The sequence below is a fragment of the Musca domestica genome, unplaced genomic scaffold, assembly GCF_030504385.1.
Source record: "Musca domestica strain aabys unplaced genomic scaffold, Musca_domestica.polishedcontigs.V.1.1 181, whole genome shotgun sequence".
NCBI lineage: Eukaryota > Metazoa > Arthropoda > Insecta > Diptera > Muscidae > Musca > Musca domestica.
The window spans coordinates 892,009-909,473 of NW_026712240.1; the positions used below are offsets into that span (position 1 = coordinate 892,009).

General features: G+C 37.4%; 1 protein-coding gene across 1 annotated transcript; it reads right to left on the bottom strand.

Moving 5' to 3' along the window:
• Positions 1-2,773: 2,773 nt before the first annotated feature.
• Positions 2,774-11,178, bottom strand: LOC101896190 (chymotrypsin BI-like). The gene is made up of 4 exons (XM_059121052.1): positions 10,497-11,178; positions 5,168-5,564; positions 4,908-5,083; positions 2,774-2,796 (listed from the first exon to the last, which is right to left on the bottom strand). Exons 1-4 carry the CDS (start codon positions 11,167-11,169, stop codon positions 2,774-2,776), a joined length of 1,269 nt encoding a protein of 422 aa, XP_058977035.1. The 5' UTR covers positions 11,170-11,178.
• Positions 11,179-17,465: the final 6,287 nt, after the last annotated feature.

Here is a 17,465-nt window from a genome sequence, read left to right on the forward strand (position 1 = left end):
ACGATATGAGAGCGGAAAATTATTTTTGCATGTCCTGCCGTTGACGATGCGTAGTTGTACATAGCGTAGTACGTTACTGATGGCATGCACCCCCGCCGCATAGCGACCCCAACCGGATGCTACCCCGAGTTTATCTTCAAATGTCCGATATTCATAGTCTCGTTTGGGTAATTGTATCGGTTGAATTCTTTCTAAAACAAAGAGATGGGTTAGGATTTTAAATCGGTTTTTTTTAGAGAGGAAGGTGGGTTAATTTTTGATAGCCTAGCAAACGATAGTTTACTTAAAACTGAATAAACAAAAATAATTATTCGGTAATAAATATTCGATTATTTAAATATGTTTTGACATTTGTTATGATTATTCAAGTTGTTGACCCTCTATGGAGTAGGCTCCGAAGGAATGGGTCAATATTGACCATTTCGTATCGGACCTAAATATATACGATACAAATATTGCGACGTGCCAGGTTTGAACTATATCGACTGCTTCCTTCACTTTATATGCGGTATGCGATAATTTGTAGAAAATGTTAAAAGTTTGCGCGAGGTACCACATATTCCATTTTCCTATTTCATCTAATACATATAAAAATATTGGTACAGGCAAAATTAAAAGAAAATCGAACATTTATATCCAATTTTATGCGAATTTATAAATTCCAAATTCAAGTCAGATTTCTGGTTAAGAGAAATATTTAGATGTAGCAAGTTGAAACGAATTGACGACTTGTTTCACAAGTTATGACAGATATAAATATTGGAAATTGTGAACCTTTGTGGGTGAGGTACCAGAAGGGGTTCGCAGATATATATCATCTTCACAAGAGATCATGCATTAGCAAAAATGTTTGTATGTGTAAAATTTGAAGACAGAGGGATGCACTTTCTTTGAGCGTTTTGATTTTCAAAATCTTGAACCCTATGTGGGGGAGGTTCCAGAAGAAATAGTCCGAACTCTACCATCTTTATAACAGATCTTGTGTTGATGGAAATATTGAGATGTACAAAGTCTGAATTAAATAGGATGTTGATTTCGCGTTTTATGAGCTTTCAAAATTTTGACCCTTTGTGGGGGAAGTACCAGAAGGAGGGAACCGATATATCCCATCTTCACAGTAGATCTTATGTTAGTAGAAATAATGGGATGTGTGAAATATGAAGAGAACTGGAGACTTATTTCGAAATTTTAGATCGTTGCGGTTATTCTAAACTTTGGCCCTTTGTGGGGCCAGGAAGGGAAGGAATGGTTCGATCTCTACAATCTTTATAACAGATCTTGTTTTGGAAAACATTGCTAGTTACCAAATCTTAATGGAATCGGATGTTAATTTCGCGTTTTATTAGCTTCATGGATATTCAAAATGTTGACCCTTTGTGGGGGAGGTACCAGAAGGAGTGGACCAGAAGGGAGGTACCAGAAGGAGTGGACTATCTTCACAGTAGAGCTTATGTTAGTAGATATAATGGGATGTGTGAAATATGAAGAGATCCGGAGGCTTATTTCTGTTTTTATGACCGTTTTGGTTATTCAAAACTTTGACCCTATTTAGGGGAGGTACGAGAAGGAATGGGCCGAAACGACTATCTTTATGAGAAATTTTGTATTGATGGAATTATTGAGATGTACCAAGTCTCGATGGAATCGGATGTTAATTTCCCGTTTTATGAGCTTTATGGATACTCAAAATGTTGACCCTTTGTGGGGGAGGTACCAGAAGGGGTGGACCGATATATTTCATCTTCACATCAGACCTTGGGCTAATGAAAATATTACGATGTGTATAATTTAGAGACAATCGGACACTTGCATCATATTTCATAAGATTTATAATTATTTAAAATTTTTAACATTTGTGGAGGAGGTACTTGATGGAGTGGACCGATATTGCCCATTTTCGCACCTGACCTAGCATTAATGCAAATATTAGGATTTGAAAAGTTGGAGCGAAATCGGATTGTCCTTTCTCTTTCTGTGCAGTAAAATATTTTCTCTGAAAATAACGGTCCATTCCTTCTGGGGGAGGTACCAGAAGGAGTGGACCGATATTGCCCATCTCCGAACTCGATCTAAGTTTGACAATAATATTACAATGTACCAAGTTCGTATCAAATCGGATACTCCCTTCGAGAGTTATCGTGCGCACCAGCCAGCCAGACAGACGGAAGGACGGACGGACATCGCTAGATCGGCTACAGATGTCCTGAAACGGATTTGGTCCAAAGAGACCTAGGGTCTAAAACCGTTATTTTGATGAGGCACGTTTTGGCCGTATCAAATGATATATACCCTCTTTAGCCACATGGCTGAGGGTATAAAAATGAAGTCTCTGGTAAAAATCCCTTTTAACCCTCTCTCGAGGTTTTCCAAAGTCTTTAATATTTTAAAGAACATTTTTTGGCTGACTATTCTGCGATTGGGGAATAATATCCCTGCCTCCAAACTAGTACCATTTCTGTCGTCCTTTTCGTAACAATTTTGGATTTTTTTTTAACAAATCTACGGCAAGGGGATGGTTGGTAAATTCGTAACATAGTCGATGTGAAAAGGGAGGAGGTGGAGGGAGCTGGTCACAAGTTTGACTTTACTAGGGGCTAGGGTTCTATCTAAAATGGACATTGCTTTAATTCTCGAACCACAATGTGTCTGGATTGAGCAATTATAATTTTACAACCTTTGCTTCGATCATTGAGGATTAGGTAAGGATCTGCGTAGAAGGCAGTAGGGAGTAGGTATTTTGCCGAATTTAGTTCTTAATTAATCAACTGCTCATTTAAATCCGGCAGAAGCTATAATCTGAAATTTTTTAAACAAAAAAAGTGTTTTTTTAAGATTATTTTTTCAAGGCCTAGTGAAACCTCAAATCCTGAAATTTAAGGAATAGGACGAAGGTTCTGCAGATTTTTTTAAAATTATTTTTAAGCTCTTTGGGAATACTAATCGTGGATTTTTGAGCATATTTTTCAAGGATTTTGAAGGACTAATTTTCGAGGACCACCAGGGCCCCCGATCGTAGAATTTTTTTTTAATATTTTTTTTCAGAACTTTTGGAGGCACAAATCGTGGATTTTTAAGATTATTTTGTTAAGGACTTGTGGAACTTCAAATTGTGGATTTTTTTAAGAATAATTTTCAAGGACCATCAGAGGTCCCCGATCGTAGAGTTTTTTTCTAAATATTTTTTAACACTTCCGAAGACATAAATAGTGGATTTTTAAGAATATTTTTTTCAAGCACTATTGGAACCTCAAATCATGGATTTTTATGAATTATTTCGGGACAGGGTCCCCGATAGTAGAATTTTTTAAATATTTTTTTCAGAAATTTTGAAGCACTAGTGGAACTTAAAATTGTGGATTTTTACGCATAATTTTCAAAGACCATCAGAGCTTCTAATCGTAGATTTTTTAAAATATTTTTTAGGACTTCGGAGACACTTATCGTGGATTTTTAAGAATATTTTTTTCAAGCACTAGTGGAACTTCAAATCATGGAATTTTATGAATTATTTTCAAGGACAATCAGAGCTCCCAATCGTAGATTTTTTTAAATATTTTTTAGAACTTTTGGAGACACTAATCGTGGTCTCTTAGGAATATTTTTTCAATGATCGTCAGAGTCACAGACGTGAATTTTTTAAGAATAAGGACTGTTAGAGCCACTAATCGGGGTTTTAAGAAAATCCACAAATGAAAATTCTAAGATTTAGCCTTGTCCGTCCGTCCGTCTGTTATAATCACTTTAGAGTCAAAACGAATAAAGATAGGAAGCTAAAAATTAGCACCAATGTGTCTTTTGTTTGCAGGCAGGTCAAGTTCAAAGATGGGCTATATCGAATGGCCCCCATATAATGGTACCCCCGATATTCGATATTTTGGTGATTATAGGCACAATTTTTAATGAAATTGTCTGAAATTCTACACAAGGATTTCTTTGTGGGTATCCTACTCCCTGGAGGAGAACTGTATATAAAGGTCCCCCGATACTGGGTATTTTGATGATTTTAGTCACATTTTTCAATAGAATAGGCTGAAAATCCACCAAATTAGTTCTCGGTGAATAATTTACCCCCTGAAAAGCAATTTTCTGTATAGGTCCACGATATTGCATAGGCCCCATACAATAGTATCCCCCCTCCGATACTCGGTATTGAGATTTAAGCCACATTTTTTAATAGAATAGTCTAAAAATCCTCCTAAGGAATTCTCCCCTAGTACTTTATCTCCTGGAAGAGAATTGTCTATATAGGTCTAGGTTTTAGTATAGCACCCATATAACGCTACCCCGAGATATTCGGTATTTTCTGGATTTTTCGCAACATTATTTAGCGGAATTGCGTCAAATTTTGTATTTGAAGTTCGTAATATGTACTACAATCTATGACTGAAAATTGTTTATGTAGGTCCACGTCTTCGTATAGCCCCCATACATCGGTACCTGCCTTTATTCTGTATTTTGATGACATTAGAGACATTATTCACCGGAATTGTTTCGAATTTTGTATTTAAAGTTCGGAATGGTTACTACAGCCTATGACAGAGAAATTACTTATCCAACATCACGTCTTCGTATAGCCCTTATATACATTTTTATTTGAGCCGTATTTTTTGACGTAATTTTTTTTTTAATTTTTCGAGTTCCTTCCAAATGGTAGAGGGTATTAAAAGTTCGGCCCAGTCGAACTTTGCTATTTTTTTACTTGTTATTTTCTCTCAAGGTTTTCTAAAGACTTTCAGATTTTATAGAAATGTTTGAACTGACTTTTTTTTGATTTTCTTCCTTGGGGAATATAATCCCTGTATCCAAACTTTTACCCTTTTTGCTGCCTTTTTTCGTAATAGTTCTGGTCGTCTTTTGTTTGGTTTTTAATTTTTCTCTCCTTCCCAAAAAAACTCCATTCAACCTACCATTATAACTTATCGATTTCGGCAAATGCACTATGGCAATGTCATCCTTGAGCTTGCGAGGATTCCATGTGGGAAATATATAGAAATCACGGTGATAGACCATCATGCGTATTTGGCCAGGTTCATCGGGATTCTTGATGTCGTGGGCGCCCAGAAACACCAAAGCACGGGAGGCCCTTTTTTAACACCGCCAATAAAAAGAAGAAAATTAATTTTAAAAATCGTTCACTTTTCCAAATCATAAATCTCCTGCCACCTACATATCCACACAATGGGCCGCCGTCAGGACAAATTCATGGGATATCAAGGATCCTCCACACCAATAAAGACCCTTGGGTCTCTGTAGCAGGAAACCAATTTGATAGGGAAAACTGGATTTATCCGCTTCATTGCCACCAAATATACGATTCATGGCTTCTTTGGTAATGTCATTATCGGGCATGGGTTCGGTTTCTAGATTCAGGACCAACGGTTCATCATCGTTGGCATCGTGCATGGCCGAGTTGGTGGGTTTCGGATTCATGGCCACCAAATACATGGGTTTCACTTTATTCCAATCCAGGGCTAGGCTAGTTCTCCCCAGACCCATTACACAGTAGAGGGCCAGTAAGTGATACCATAAGGGGTTACACTTTGCCATTTTGTAAGCGGGGGATACTTTTTTGTTTAATTTTTAATTTTTTTTGGATTTCAGAATTTCTCTTTTGGTTACAATTTTTATTTTTTTTTTTGTTTCACTAAACCTGTCTCATCTTGTTCGGTCTTCCTCTGTTTTTTCTTTATTTTACATATTCCATTGGAGGTTTTTTCATAGTTTCCATTACAATAAAAAATTTATTTCTTTGCCTTTAATTGTTTTTATTTTTTGTCCGGTTGTTTGTTTCACTTTCCTTGGCTGGCTGATAACTTAATAACTGTTTGTTAGGCACGCGCGCTTCTCGCCAAACTAAAGCCAAGTCCGGTTGCGGCATTTGCTTTTATAAAATTCCATAGACCACTTTTGGAGCCATCAGTGTGGCTGGCTAGTGCTAGCTAGTCAGCATTTTCCAACACTCGCCGAAGGTGTGCAGAGGGGTCTGCACACCGACTGTCCACCAGCTTTCTTAATTATCTGATCGCTGCGTTGTCGAATTAACTGTGCGACTTTTCCCATTCCATTTGGCGAAGAAATGAAATCAAATCAGTCCAAGTGCGGAGTGGAGTGGAGCAGGGCGGCGCACTGCAGTGCATTGTAGTTCGACAGGTTGCATCATCAGACAATCATTCAGTCATGTATCCAACAAAACACCATTGTTCGCCACTGGAGGGGTTTTGCCTGTGTATAAGTTTCGGACTATGTGGGTCTGTGTGCCTCTCATTCATACATAATATGCGAAATTCGTGCGTCTTTATCATTTACTGACCACCACCATTAATCAGTAGCAGCGCCTTAAGTGTATTTTCATGCTATTTTGCGTGTTGCGCTGGTCTGGTCTGGCTTGGCGTGGCCCATTGAGTAATTGTGTGAGAAAAACTATGGCATTTTTCTCACCATAATATTCATAGAAACCCCTAAACCTCCTCCCCTTCTCTCCCTCCAGAAATTAATTCGGGCCTGTGGTTTTTTTTGGGCAATTATTTAATTGATGGTTATTTGAAATGTGGCGAAAAATTTATCACCAATTCCAGGCAATTAAGATTGCTTCAGCACGCTTTTTTCACAAATCTTCGGCAAGGGGATGGGTGGTAATATTCGTAACATAATCGTGGTGAAAAGGGCGAAGGAGGGAGCTGGCTACAAGTTTGATTTAACTAACTGTCTATATGAAATGAACATTGCTGTAATTCAGAAACCACAAGGTGTGAGAATTCAGGAATTTAAATTATACTACCTTTGCTTCGACCAATGGCGATAAGGTACGGATCTGCATAAACGGCTGTAAGGACTTAAATTTATAATAAAATAAATTTACTTCTTAATTAATTAATTAAAATCTGAAAATTAAAAAAAGCGATGGATTTTAAAGAACATTTTTGAAGGACCATCGGAGCTACCAATAGTATTTTTTTAAGAATCCTTGTGGCTCGAGACACTTTGATTTTAAAGATTATTTTTCAAGGTCTAGCAAAAACTTAAAAATCGAGGATTTTTTAAATTTTTCTCAAGGACTAGTGGAAACTCAAATCATGGATTTTTTTTCAAATATTTTTTGGGACTTTTGTTGACTAGTGTCGTGGATTTTTAATATTAGTTTTTCAAGGACTAGTAGGACTTCAAATCGTGGATTTTAAAAATTATTTTTCAAGGGCTAGTGGAACCTTAAATCTTGGATTTTTATGAATAATTTTTAAGGACCATCAGGGCCCACGATCGTATATTTTTTCAAATATTTTTCAGGACTTTTGGGGGATAGTGTCGTGAATTTTTAAGAATATTTTTTCAAGGACTAGTCGAACCTAAAATTGTGGATTTTTAAGATTATTTTTTCAAGAACTATTAGAACCTTAAATCGTGGAGTTTTAAGATTATTTCCCAGATCGTAGAATTTTCTAAATATTTTTTTCGAACTTTTGGAGACACTGATCGTGGAATTTTAAAAGTATTTTTTCAAGCACTAGTGGAACCTCAAATAATAATTTTCAAGAACCATCGGGGCCCCTGGTCGTAGATTTTTTTTAAATATTTTTAGGTCTTTTGCAGACACTAATCGTTGATTTTTAAGATTATCAAATCTGGGATTTTTACGAATAATTTTCAAGGACCATCAGGGCCCCGATCGTAGTTTTTTTTTTAAATATTTTTTAGGGCTTCTGGAGACACCAATCGTGGATTTTTAAGAATATTTTTTCAAGCACTAGTGGAACTTCAAATCGTGGATTTTTATGAAAAAATTTCAAGGACCATCGGGGCCCCGATGGTGGCATATTTTTAAAATGTTTTTTTATGACTACTGGAGACTATAACCGTGGATTTTTAAGAATATTTTTTTCAAGAAGTAATGGAACCCCACATCGTGGATTTTTAAGATTATTTTTTAAGCGCTAGAGAAACCTCGACTAATGTATTCTTACGAATAATTTTCAAGGACAATCAGGGCAGCCGGTCATGAAATATTTTGTTCAGAACGTGTGGAGACACTAATCATGGATTTTATAGATTATTTATTCCAAGGACTAGTGGAACTTCAAATCGTGGATTTTTAGCAATAATATTTAAGGACCATCGGGGCATCAGATCGTGATTTTTTTTTTTTGAAAAAAATTTTTAGGACTTTTTGATACACTAATCATGGGTTTTTAAGATTATATTTTCCAGAACTAATGGAACCTTAAATGGAGGATTTTTAATATTATCTTCCAGGTATCATCAAGGCTCCCGATGGTAGATATTTTTTAAATATTTTTAGGATTTTTGGAGGCACTAATCGTGGATTTTTAGGAATATTTTTTCAAGACCTAGTAGAATCCCAAATCATGGATTTTTTGAACAATTTTCAAAGACTACAGGGCCTCGTAGATTTTTTTAAATTATTTTCAGGACCCTTGGAAACAATAATCAAAAATACTGAAAATATTTTTTTCCAGCAATATTGGAACCTCAAATCGTGGATTTTTACGAATACTTGTCAAGAACCATCAAAGCTCCAGATCGTAGAATTTGTTTTTAAAATTTTTTTAAGACCATTGGAGTTTTAGATTTTTTAGGACTTCTGGAGACACTATCGTGGATTTTTAAGAATATTTTTTCAAAATCTGTCTTGGATTTTTTAAGAATATTTTTTCAAAATCTGTCTTGGATTTTTTAAGAATATTTTTTCAGGGACTATTAGCACCGAATTTTTACAAAATGTTTTCAAGGACTATAAACGTGGAGTATTTCAAATACTTTTCCACGGATCATTAGATCCAAATGCCGTGATTTTTTAAGAATATTTTTTTCAAGGACCACCAGAGCAAGAAATCATGGATTTTTAAAAATATTTTTTTCAATGACCTCTAGATCCACATGACTTGGATGTTAAAATCGTTGATTTTTTGAGGACTATAATCATTGATTTTAGAACTATGTTTTCAAAGACTAAAAGAACCACAAATCTTGAATTTTTAAATTTTTTTAAGGAAGCAATCTGTCGTTTTATATATTTTCAATATTCAGTAATCGTGGACTTTAAGAATATTTTTAAGGACCATTAATAGTCATTAATCAAGGATTTTGAATAATATTTTTCATGGAAAATCAGAGCTTCTAATCATGAATTTTGAAGAATTAAAATTTTAATACCTTTCCCCGTCCAATGCTTATAAGGCCTTTTTTAAGCCGTCAGAGCAACAAAACTAGGAATTTTCAAGGACCTCTAGATCCACAAGAAGAGGATTTTCAAGAATATTTTTAAGGACTATAATTGAGGATTTTAAAAGTATTTTTTCCAGGACTAATCTTGGATTTTAAAAAATATTTTTTAAGGACAATGGAGTCAAAAATCCTGGATTTTTCAAGAATATATTTTCACTAATCACGATTTTTTAAGAATATTTTTTCAAGGATCTCCACAAGACGAGGATATTGTGAATATTTATTTTTTAAGGACAACGGAGCCAATAATAGTTTTTGAAAATATTTTTTCAATATTTACAAATCGTCGATTTCAAGAACATTATTCCAGGACTGGACACTTACGGATTTTTAAGATTATTATAATAAGGACTATAAAGTTTTTCGAACATATTTCCACGGCCATTAGATCCAAAAATGTGGATTTTTAAAAATATTTTTTCAAGAACCTTCAGATTTACAGGATGAGGATGTTCAGGAGATCTGGAGGTTCTTGTTTTAAGTTTTAAGTTTTTAAGAACTATAATCGTGGATTTTAAGATTATTATTGTCAAGGACTATGAGAGCCACAAATTTGGACAGCGGAGCCAACAATTGTGGATTTTCAAGAATACATTTTCAATATTCACAAATTGTGGATTTTAAGATTTTTTTAAGGACTACTAATTGTCACTAATCATGGATTTTTAAGAATATTTTTCAAAGGTCATTAGAGCCACTAATCATAAATTTTTAACAATAATTTGTAACTTAAATGGTCCTAGCGGTCCTCCACTATTAGTGGAGCATAAGAGCCACAAATCGTGAATTTTTCAAATATATTTTTCTGGGTATATTTTTTTCACTATTCGAGGATTTTTTTTAAATAATATGTAGGGACTATTAATAACCATTAAATCTTTTACAATATTATTTTTTTTTCTAAATATATTCCAAGGGCTATTAGAGCCATTAGTCATTCTTGGATTTTACTGATATTTCCGGTGAAGAAAAAGGTCACATGGCTTTTTCAGCTTTTTGGTATGACGATTTTGATGAAAAGCAAGCTCTATATGTGTCGAGCATTCACAAGTGAATGATAATCGCGGTCACTTCTTGGCTTTCCCAAATATCATGAACTATGAGAATAATTCTCTCAGATGTAGGTAGTTATTAAAATATTAGGTTGCCTTTTTTCCTCTTGTGAAAGTTTTTTTTGTAGAATTATACGACTTTCGAAATATATCAAAGACCACACCCCTTCCATAAGAACATTAGTGAAAATTTTTTTTTTTTACAGGTGGACTTCTTACCCTTGGTACTGATGCAAATCATCTTTTCGCTAATCGATCCCAAATAATAGGTATTGCAGGTACTCTGCTTCATGACGGGTACCTCAATGTAACGCAAGAATTGAGAAATAGATGAGGCTTCATCACTGTCTCTACCCCAGCCGGAGGCCCAAACCAATTCTCCTTCATATGACGAATATTGACCATTCTTCTTGGGTAAAACTGCCGGTTGGATGCGATCATTGAACTCAATAATTACTGGCATTTTGATGAGGGAGATGTCATTGGCCATTGTCTGACCATTCCATTGTTCGTGAACAATAATGTACGATTTGGAGGAGTAGATCCGTTGTTGACCCTTTTCATTGTGGTTGCGAACATCAATGGCGCCCAAGTAAATTGTGACACCATCAGCGCCATCTGTACAATGGGCAGCCGTTAAAATCCAACGATTCGAAATCAAAGTACCGCCACACCAGAAAGTATCTTCGCCAAAGGCCAAACTCAGTCCCACCTGATAGGGAAACTGGCCAGCCCTGGCCAATTCACCATTGGTAATGCGTCCCTCAAATTCTGGCAGGGGCATTACTGGAATGGCAGGAAGACGTTCGTGAATTGGTGGCACAATGCCAGCCGAGACCGTGGCCACAATCAGATTTAGAACAATTAGGGATTTCATTGTGGAAGGTTGAAGTTGAAGAATTGACTGATGTTTCTGCTGCAATTGCAGGGTTTTTATAGTTGGAGAAATTTTGAAAATTTGGCAGAGCAAATTACCACAGCATTGATCTTATCATATCCAAAAAAAAAAGTGGCAGCAAAACATAAGCATAGTGCGGTGTGCTCTGGTATTTTCCCGTCGAGGCATACCAAACACATTTTCCCACTGATAAAGAATCGAACAAGAGTAATGTTAGTTTGGATTCGGTTCGAAATTACCAATGAGTTATCAATAATTTCCACCATTGGCCGGTTGCTGAGATAAGTTTGATGGGGAAAGCCCACTGCACCTCGTACAATACTCAGTTCATTTTTTTGGCAAAAATTTCCAAGTTTCTTCAACTGTAAAAACATTGCGTTTGTCAAGTCTTCAACTCTCCCCAATAGCTCTAAGTTTGATTGTGGCTACGGTCTCTGCTGGCATTATTCCACAATTCGCGAACGTCTTGCCGCGGTCCCCATAATGCCTTTATCATAATTCGGGGGACGCATTACCAATGTCGAATAGACCAGGGATAGTCAATTTCCCTATCAAGTTGGTTTGAGTTTGGCCATCGGAAAAGACATTTTCGGGTGTGGTGGAATTTTAATTTCGAATTGTTGGATTTTGACAGCATTCTATTGTAGTAGTTGTAGTTTTGGCTCACGTACGATCCGGATGGTGCAACCGCCTAAATTTCTACTGGGCCCAGATTAACAGCGATGTGCAGAACATCTGCCCAGCTTGTGGCACATGCCCACATGACACGCTGCACCTATTTCGCTGTCCAGCCAAGGCGACTCGCCTAACTCCAGTCTCGTTATGGACACAACCCATACAGGTTGCATCCTTTTTGAGATAGGACTTAGAGGCGGAACCAGATTGAATGAAGTCAGAAAATGGAAACAAAACGAACACAGCTGTATGAGCTGCTACAACAACAACCGATGGCATAGATAGTGTCACAATTTACTTGGGCGCCATTGATGTTCGCAACTCCAATGAAAAGAGTTAACAACGGATCTTCTCCTTGAACATCACTGTCCACGAACAATAAAATGGTGAGACAAGGCCAATGACATCTACCTCATCAAAATGCCAGTTATTATCGAATTCAATAATCGCATCCAACCGGCTGTTTTACCCAAGAGGATGGTTAATATTCGACATATGAGGGAGAATTGGTTTGGCCCTCCAGCTGGGTTAAAGACAGGTCTTATCTATTTCTTAATTCTTGCGTTACATTGAGGCACCCGTCATGAAGTAGGGTCCCTGAGACACCTATTATTTGGGTTCCATTGTAAGAAGTCGAGCTGTAATGGAGATTCTGGCGGTCATTGGTCTAAAAGCAGGGTGGTGAAAATGTTGTTATTGATGCCACCTCCTTTGGCATTAAATTGGGTTGTGAGAGCGGTGGGCCTGCTGTGTTCACCCGAGGCTTCTCCTATTCTATCTATTCCATCTTAGATGGAATTTTTTAGAAAAAATATATTTTTTTAAAGATATTTTGTAATAGTTTTCTTTTGGAAGGCATGAGGTCGTGATATTTTGGGATTTTTTATAAATTGGAAAAAAAGAGAAAAAAAAAAACAAATAAAAAAGCTGTAAGTTCGGCCGGGCCGATCTTTGAAAAAAAAAAAAAAAATCCTTTAAAAATTCTGTAAAAATCGTAAAAATACCGAATATTAGGGTCTTCACGACGACGTGGACCTGCATAACCCACCTTTGTCATAAAACATTACAATATTTAAGTGCGAAACTTGAATAAAAAAAATCGGTGAATAATGTCGTTAAAATCATCCAAATACAGAATGTCGGGAGGTACCGTTATATGGGAGCTATACAAAGACCGGTACCTGAACAGTCAATTTTCTGTCATAGGCTGTAGTACCCATTACGAGCTTCAAATACCAAATTTGAAGCAATTCCCGTGAATAATGTCACTAAAATCATCAAAGTACCGAATATCGGGAGGTACCATTATATGGCGGCTATACCAAAACATGGGTCTACATCACCCAATTTCCATATTAAAGGTCCTGCAGTCATAATACACATTTGAGTAAAATTTTATCAACCTACTTCATTTCGTTCGGAAGCTAGAGTGATTGCCACAGACGGACAGACGGATAGACGGACGGACATCGCTAAATCGACATAAAATTTTATGCTGATCAAGAATATAAATACTTTGTGGGGTCTGTATACTGGTGTGGGGTGTATATTTCGAGGTGTTACAAACGGAATGAAAAACTTAATAAACCTCCATACTATAGTGGAGGGTATAAAAACGGCAAGGTAAATCCCGCATAGGATCCTATGTGATAGTGATGATAATCACATAATTTTAAGCTTTTAGAGCTTTGAAACTACATACTTAAAAGAAAACGCGATAGAGGACTCTGTGCTCCTAAAAAAACCTACATTGGTGCCTCTGAAAATTTTGAAAAGGATATTAAAGGAAAATAATTCACGATTATGTTCTAAAATAACCACACTTAATAGCTTCGATAGAAGTATTGTTTTTCAAAATGCCATTCTTAAAAATAAGTAATTATAGGATTTGTTAGAACTTCGGAGATATTCGTAAAGAAATTTGCCATAGCTTGCTCTAATAGACCGTTTTCGCACCTGGAATCGCAAAGTTGAAGTAAAAGCGGATGATCCTTTCTCTTTCTGTGCAGTAAATTATTTTCTTTGAAAATATCAACATTTTGTGTGAGGAGGTTCCAGAAGAAGTTTGACAATTATATTACGATGTACCAAGTTTGGATCAAATCGAATCCCTTCGAGAGCTATCGTGCCATGCCAGACAGACAGACGGATTTGTTCCAAAGAGACCTAGGGTCTCAAACCGTTATTTCGACTAGACACGTTTTGGCCGTATCAAATGATATACATACCCTCTCTAGCCATAAATAGGTCATAATTATTGAATGTGTTAGACCGTCAAAAATATTCTTAAAAATCCAAGTACCCCATATTTTTTTTAAATTTATTGTCAATTATTAAAAAAATCGATTTTATAATTCGCCGCATAATTCATTAATAGAATTTCACAAATATTCCTCAAATCAAGGGAAATCCAATTAGTTCGCCCGCCGATAAGACTAAATTATCTGAAGTGGGGGTCAATAAAAATGTCCGACATTTGATTTACAATAGGTTAAATTTTGAACTTTGCCGAAAATATTTTATGGCAGATAAGAAATTAATGCGTCATGACAAAGCCACAGAAATACATTTCAAATTTGGGAAATTTCGTTTGGGAAAATCCGACATTTCGTTCGGGAAATCCGATATTTTGTTTGGGAAAATCCACTGCCCAAAAATATTCTACACTTAATTGTGAAAAAAATCGGAGTGGCTATTGGGAAAGACGGTTATCAGGGAAGATGTCATAGCTTTTATATGTCCTAGCCTTTACAGGGTGAGCTAAAAAAAAAACTGCAACAAAGTCAAACGCCATAATTTTTATTTTGTATTTTGTCCCATCCTCGGCAAAGCGCTTGCTTGAGGTGATCGACACTTTGGTATTTTGTAGTGCCAACCTTGCTTTCCAAAATACACTCCAGATACAATAGTCCAACAGAATTGTATCCGGAGATTTTGGTGGCAATTCTGCGCTGGAAATGAAGCGAGGACGCTCATTTTGTAACCATTCTTGGGTGGCGCATGTTAAGTGCTATGGTGCTGAGTCCTGTTGGAATGTCCAAGGTCTGCGGCCAAAATGTTTTGCGTGCCCAAGGCTTTAATACACCCTTCAGCATAAGGAGTTATCAGTCCCCTAGTCACATGGGACTGAAACTGGAAGTAACCCGGTTACCAGATCTGACCAGAGGTCTTTTTTCTGGTACTGCAAGTGCTGGGAACTCACAGGGAATCTCAACTCTCTGCCTCACCATCATAGATCCTTCTGATCTTGTCGGGGGCACTTTCAAATCTAATCGTTTGCCGTTCGCCAGCGTCAGAGCGGAAGAGGTGAATAGGCCTCGTTCCTCGCAGTGAGAAAGCTACGTCCATGTAAACGTGGGGATTAGACTGCTCCATTAGTGTAGCACTTGTGTTGCACTCGTCCTATTCCCTCATCGTGCCTTAAATTTTCTCTCATTTTGGGTGACCAGTCCCGTGGTGTATGGAGCAAGAAATGGTAGTAGTTTCGACTACGAAATCTGACCGGAGACTATTCGGGGCCTCGGGCGTCAGGGGCCTCTAGATCTGTTGATCTAGCTTGACTATGGACAGATCCCGTTTTGGGTGCAACGCATTGGTTGTGGTTTATACCCAAATCGCGGGTAGAGCTTCGGCTCGATGTGGTGTTGCATTCTCAACGGGAGCAGCAGAAGTGTAAGATAGTCCTCAACCCTTTACCAAGAGGGAAGTGAAGCCCATATAGCTAATCTTCGAATTGGTACCTGCGGAATAGACCTAGAAATCTGTTGAAGGCTACCACTCTCCAAGAGAACTCTGAGTAATTCCAAATGAGCGCTGGCAGAGAGCGACCACCGGCTGTTATGGCGGCCCACGCCATCACCATGGCCACCGCTTGAGTTTTGGTGGCCCACAGAAGGTGCACATTTTCAGCTAACAATCTCCTGGACAACGAATGTTTTCTCATCGGAGACGGAGAAAACCAAATTCGGCAGTTCACCACATTTGGCGAAGCGAAGCAACTCTTTAGCTCTTTTGAGTCTATTTTCTTTGCGATGCGGTGTAAATTCTTGCGCTTTTTGGTATTTCAATGGCTTTACCCCGAGCTCATTTTTCAATATTTGCCCAATGGAATATTGCGATATGTTCACGAGCTCTCGAGCCATTTTTCGACCACTGCGATGCGGGTTTCGATCAAGTCGCTTCTTTACTTTTCCAACCATTTCTGCTGATGTTGCTGTTTTTTTCCATCCACTTCCTTGACGTCGCTACTGGCTACGCTACCAGTATCACGGTAACGGGCGATGGTACGAGACACAAAAGATTTATTCCCATTTATAGCCTGGAGTGCTCTAACGATAGCCACTTTGGAGTTTTCCAGCCAAATTTAAAGAAATCGCCCTATCACGCTTGAATTCCATCCCGAATATCTTTTTTTCTGGAAAATTCTGACCAAAATGCTCTTGTCCGCTTGTAAACAATATAATGATCTGTCTCTAGAATAATTTTAAAAGCTGTCCGATGGGTGGCTTAGAAATGACAGCAGTCTGAAATTGGTTGCAGTTTTTCCATCTCACCCTGTATATGTATGAATGCCATAATTACCCGAAGAGGGATAGGATCGCTACATCGCATATCAAGTACGTCTTCTTCTATTTTTACAAAGCGGCCAATAAATTTTAAAAATTCAGAATGCCATGGAAAAATCTAGACCATGAAGCCGCGGAGGGTCACTGAAGACACCTGAGATCGCTCTATTGTTTTGTTACAAGCAACTATGTATCAAATACTACATATTTTTATACCCTCCACCTTGGAAAGGAGGGTATATTAACTTTGTCATTCCGCTTGTAACATCCTTAAATATTCGTCGTAGACCCCATAAAGTGTATATATTCATAATCAGCATAAAATTCTGAGTCGATTTAACGATGTCCGTCTGTCTGTCCGTCTGTCAGTCTGTCTGTTGAAATCACGATACAGCCCACATTATTTGACGTAGAGCGCCAAAATAGCAGAGCTATTTGCATTGTGTCTAGGATGGTTGGTATTGAAAATGAGATATATCGGTCCACATTCTGGTATAGTCCCCATATAACGGTACCTCCCGACATTCGGTATTTTGATGATTTATGCCACATTTTTTCACGGATTTGTCTGGAAATTGGTATTTGTAGGTCATAACGGGTCCCTGAGCGTTTGGCAAAACATTGCATGTATAGGTCCACGTTGTGGTATAGCCCCCATATAAAGGTACCTCCCGATATTCGGTATTTTAGTTTTTTTTTGCCACATTTTTTCACTGATTTGTCTAAAAATTGGTATTTGTGGGTCTTAATGGGTTCCAGCTCCGGTGGCGAAACATTGTAATTATAGGTCCACGTTTTGGTATAGCCCCCATATAACGGTACCTCCCGATATTCGGTAATTTAATGGTTTTTGCCACATTTCTTCTAATGTTTCTTTTACCCTAAGGTGGAGGGTATTAAAAGTTTGGCCCGGCCGAACTTAATGTTTTTTACTTGTTTATCCATCCACCCACCACCATAAAAAATAACTATTCCAAGCCATTAAGCATCAAAGCACCCGCAGACCACCCTCTCCTCACAGAAATGACATAAACA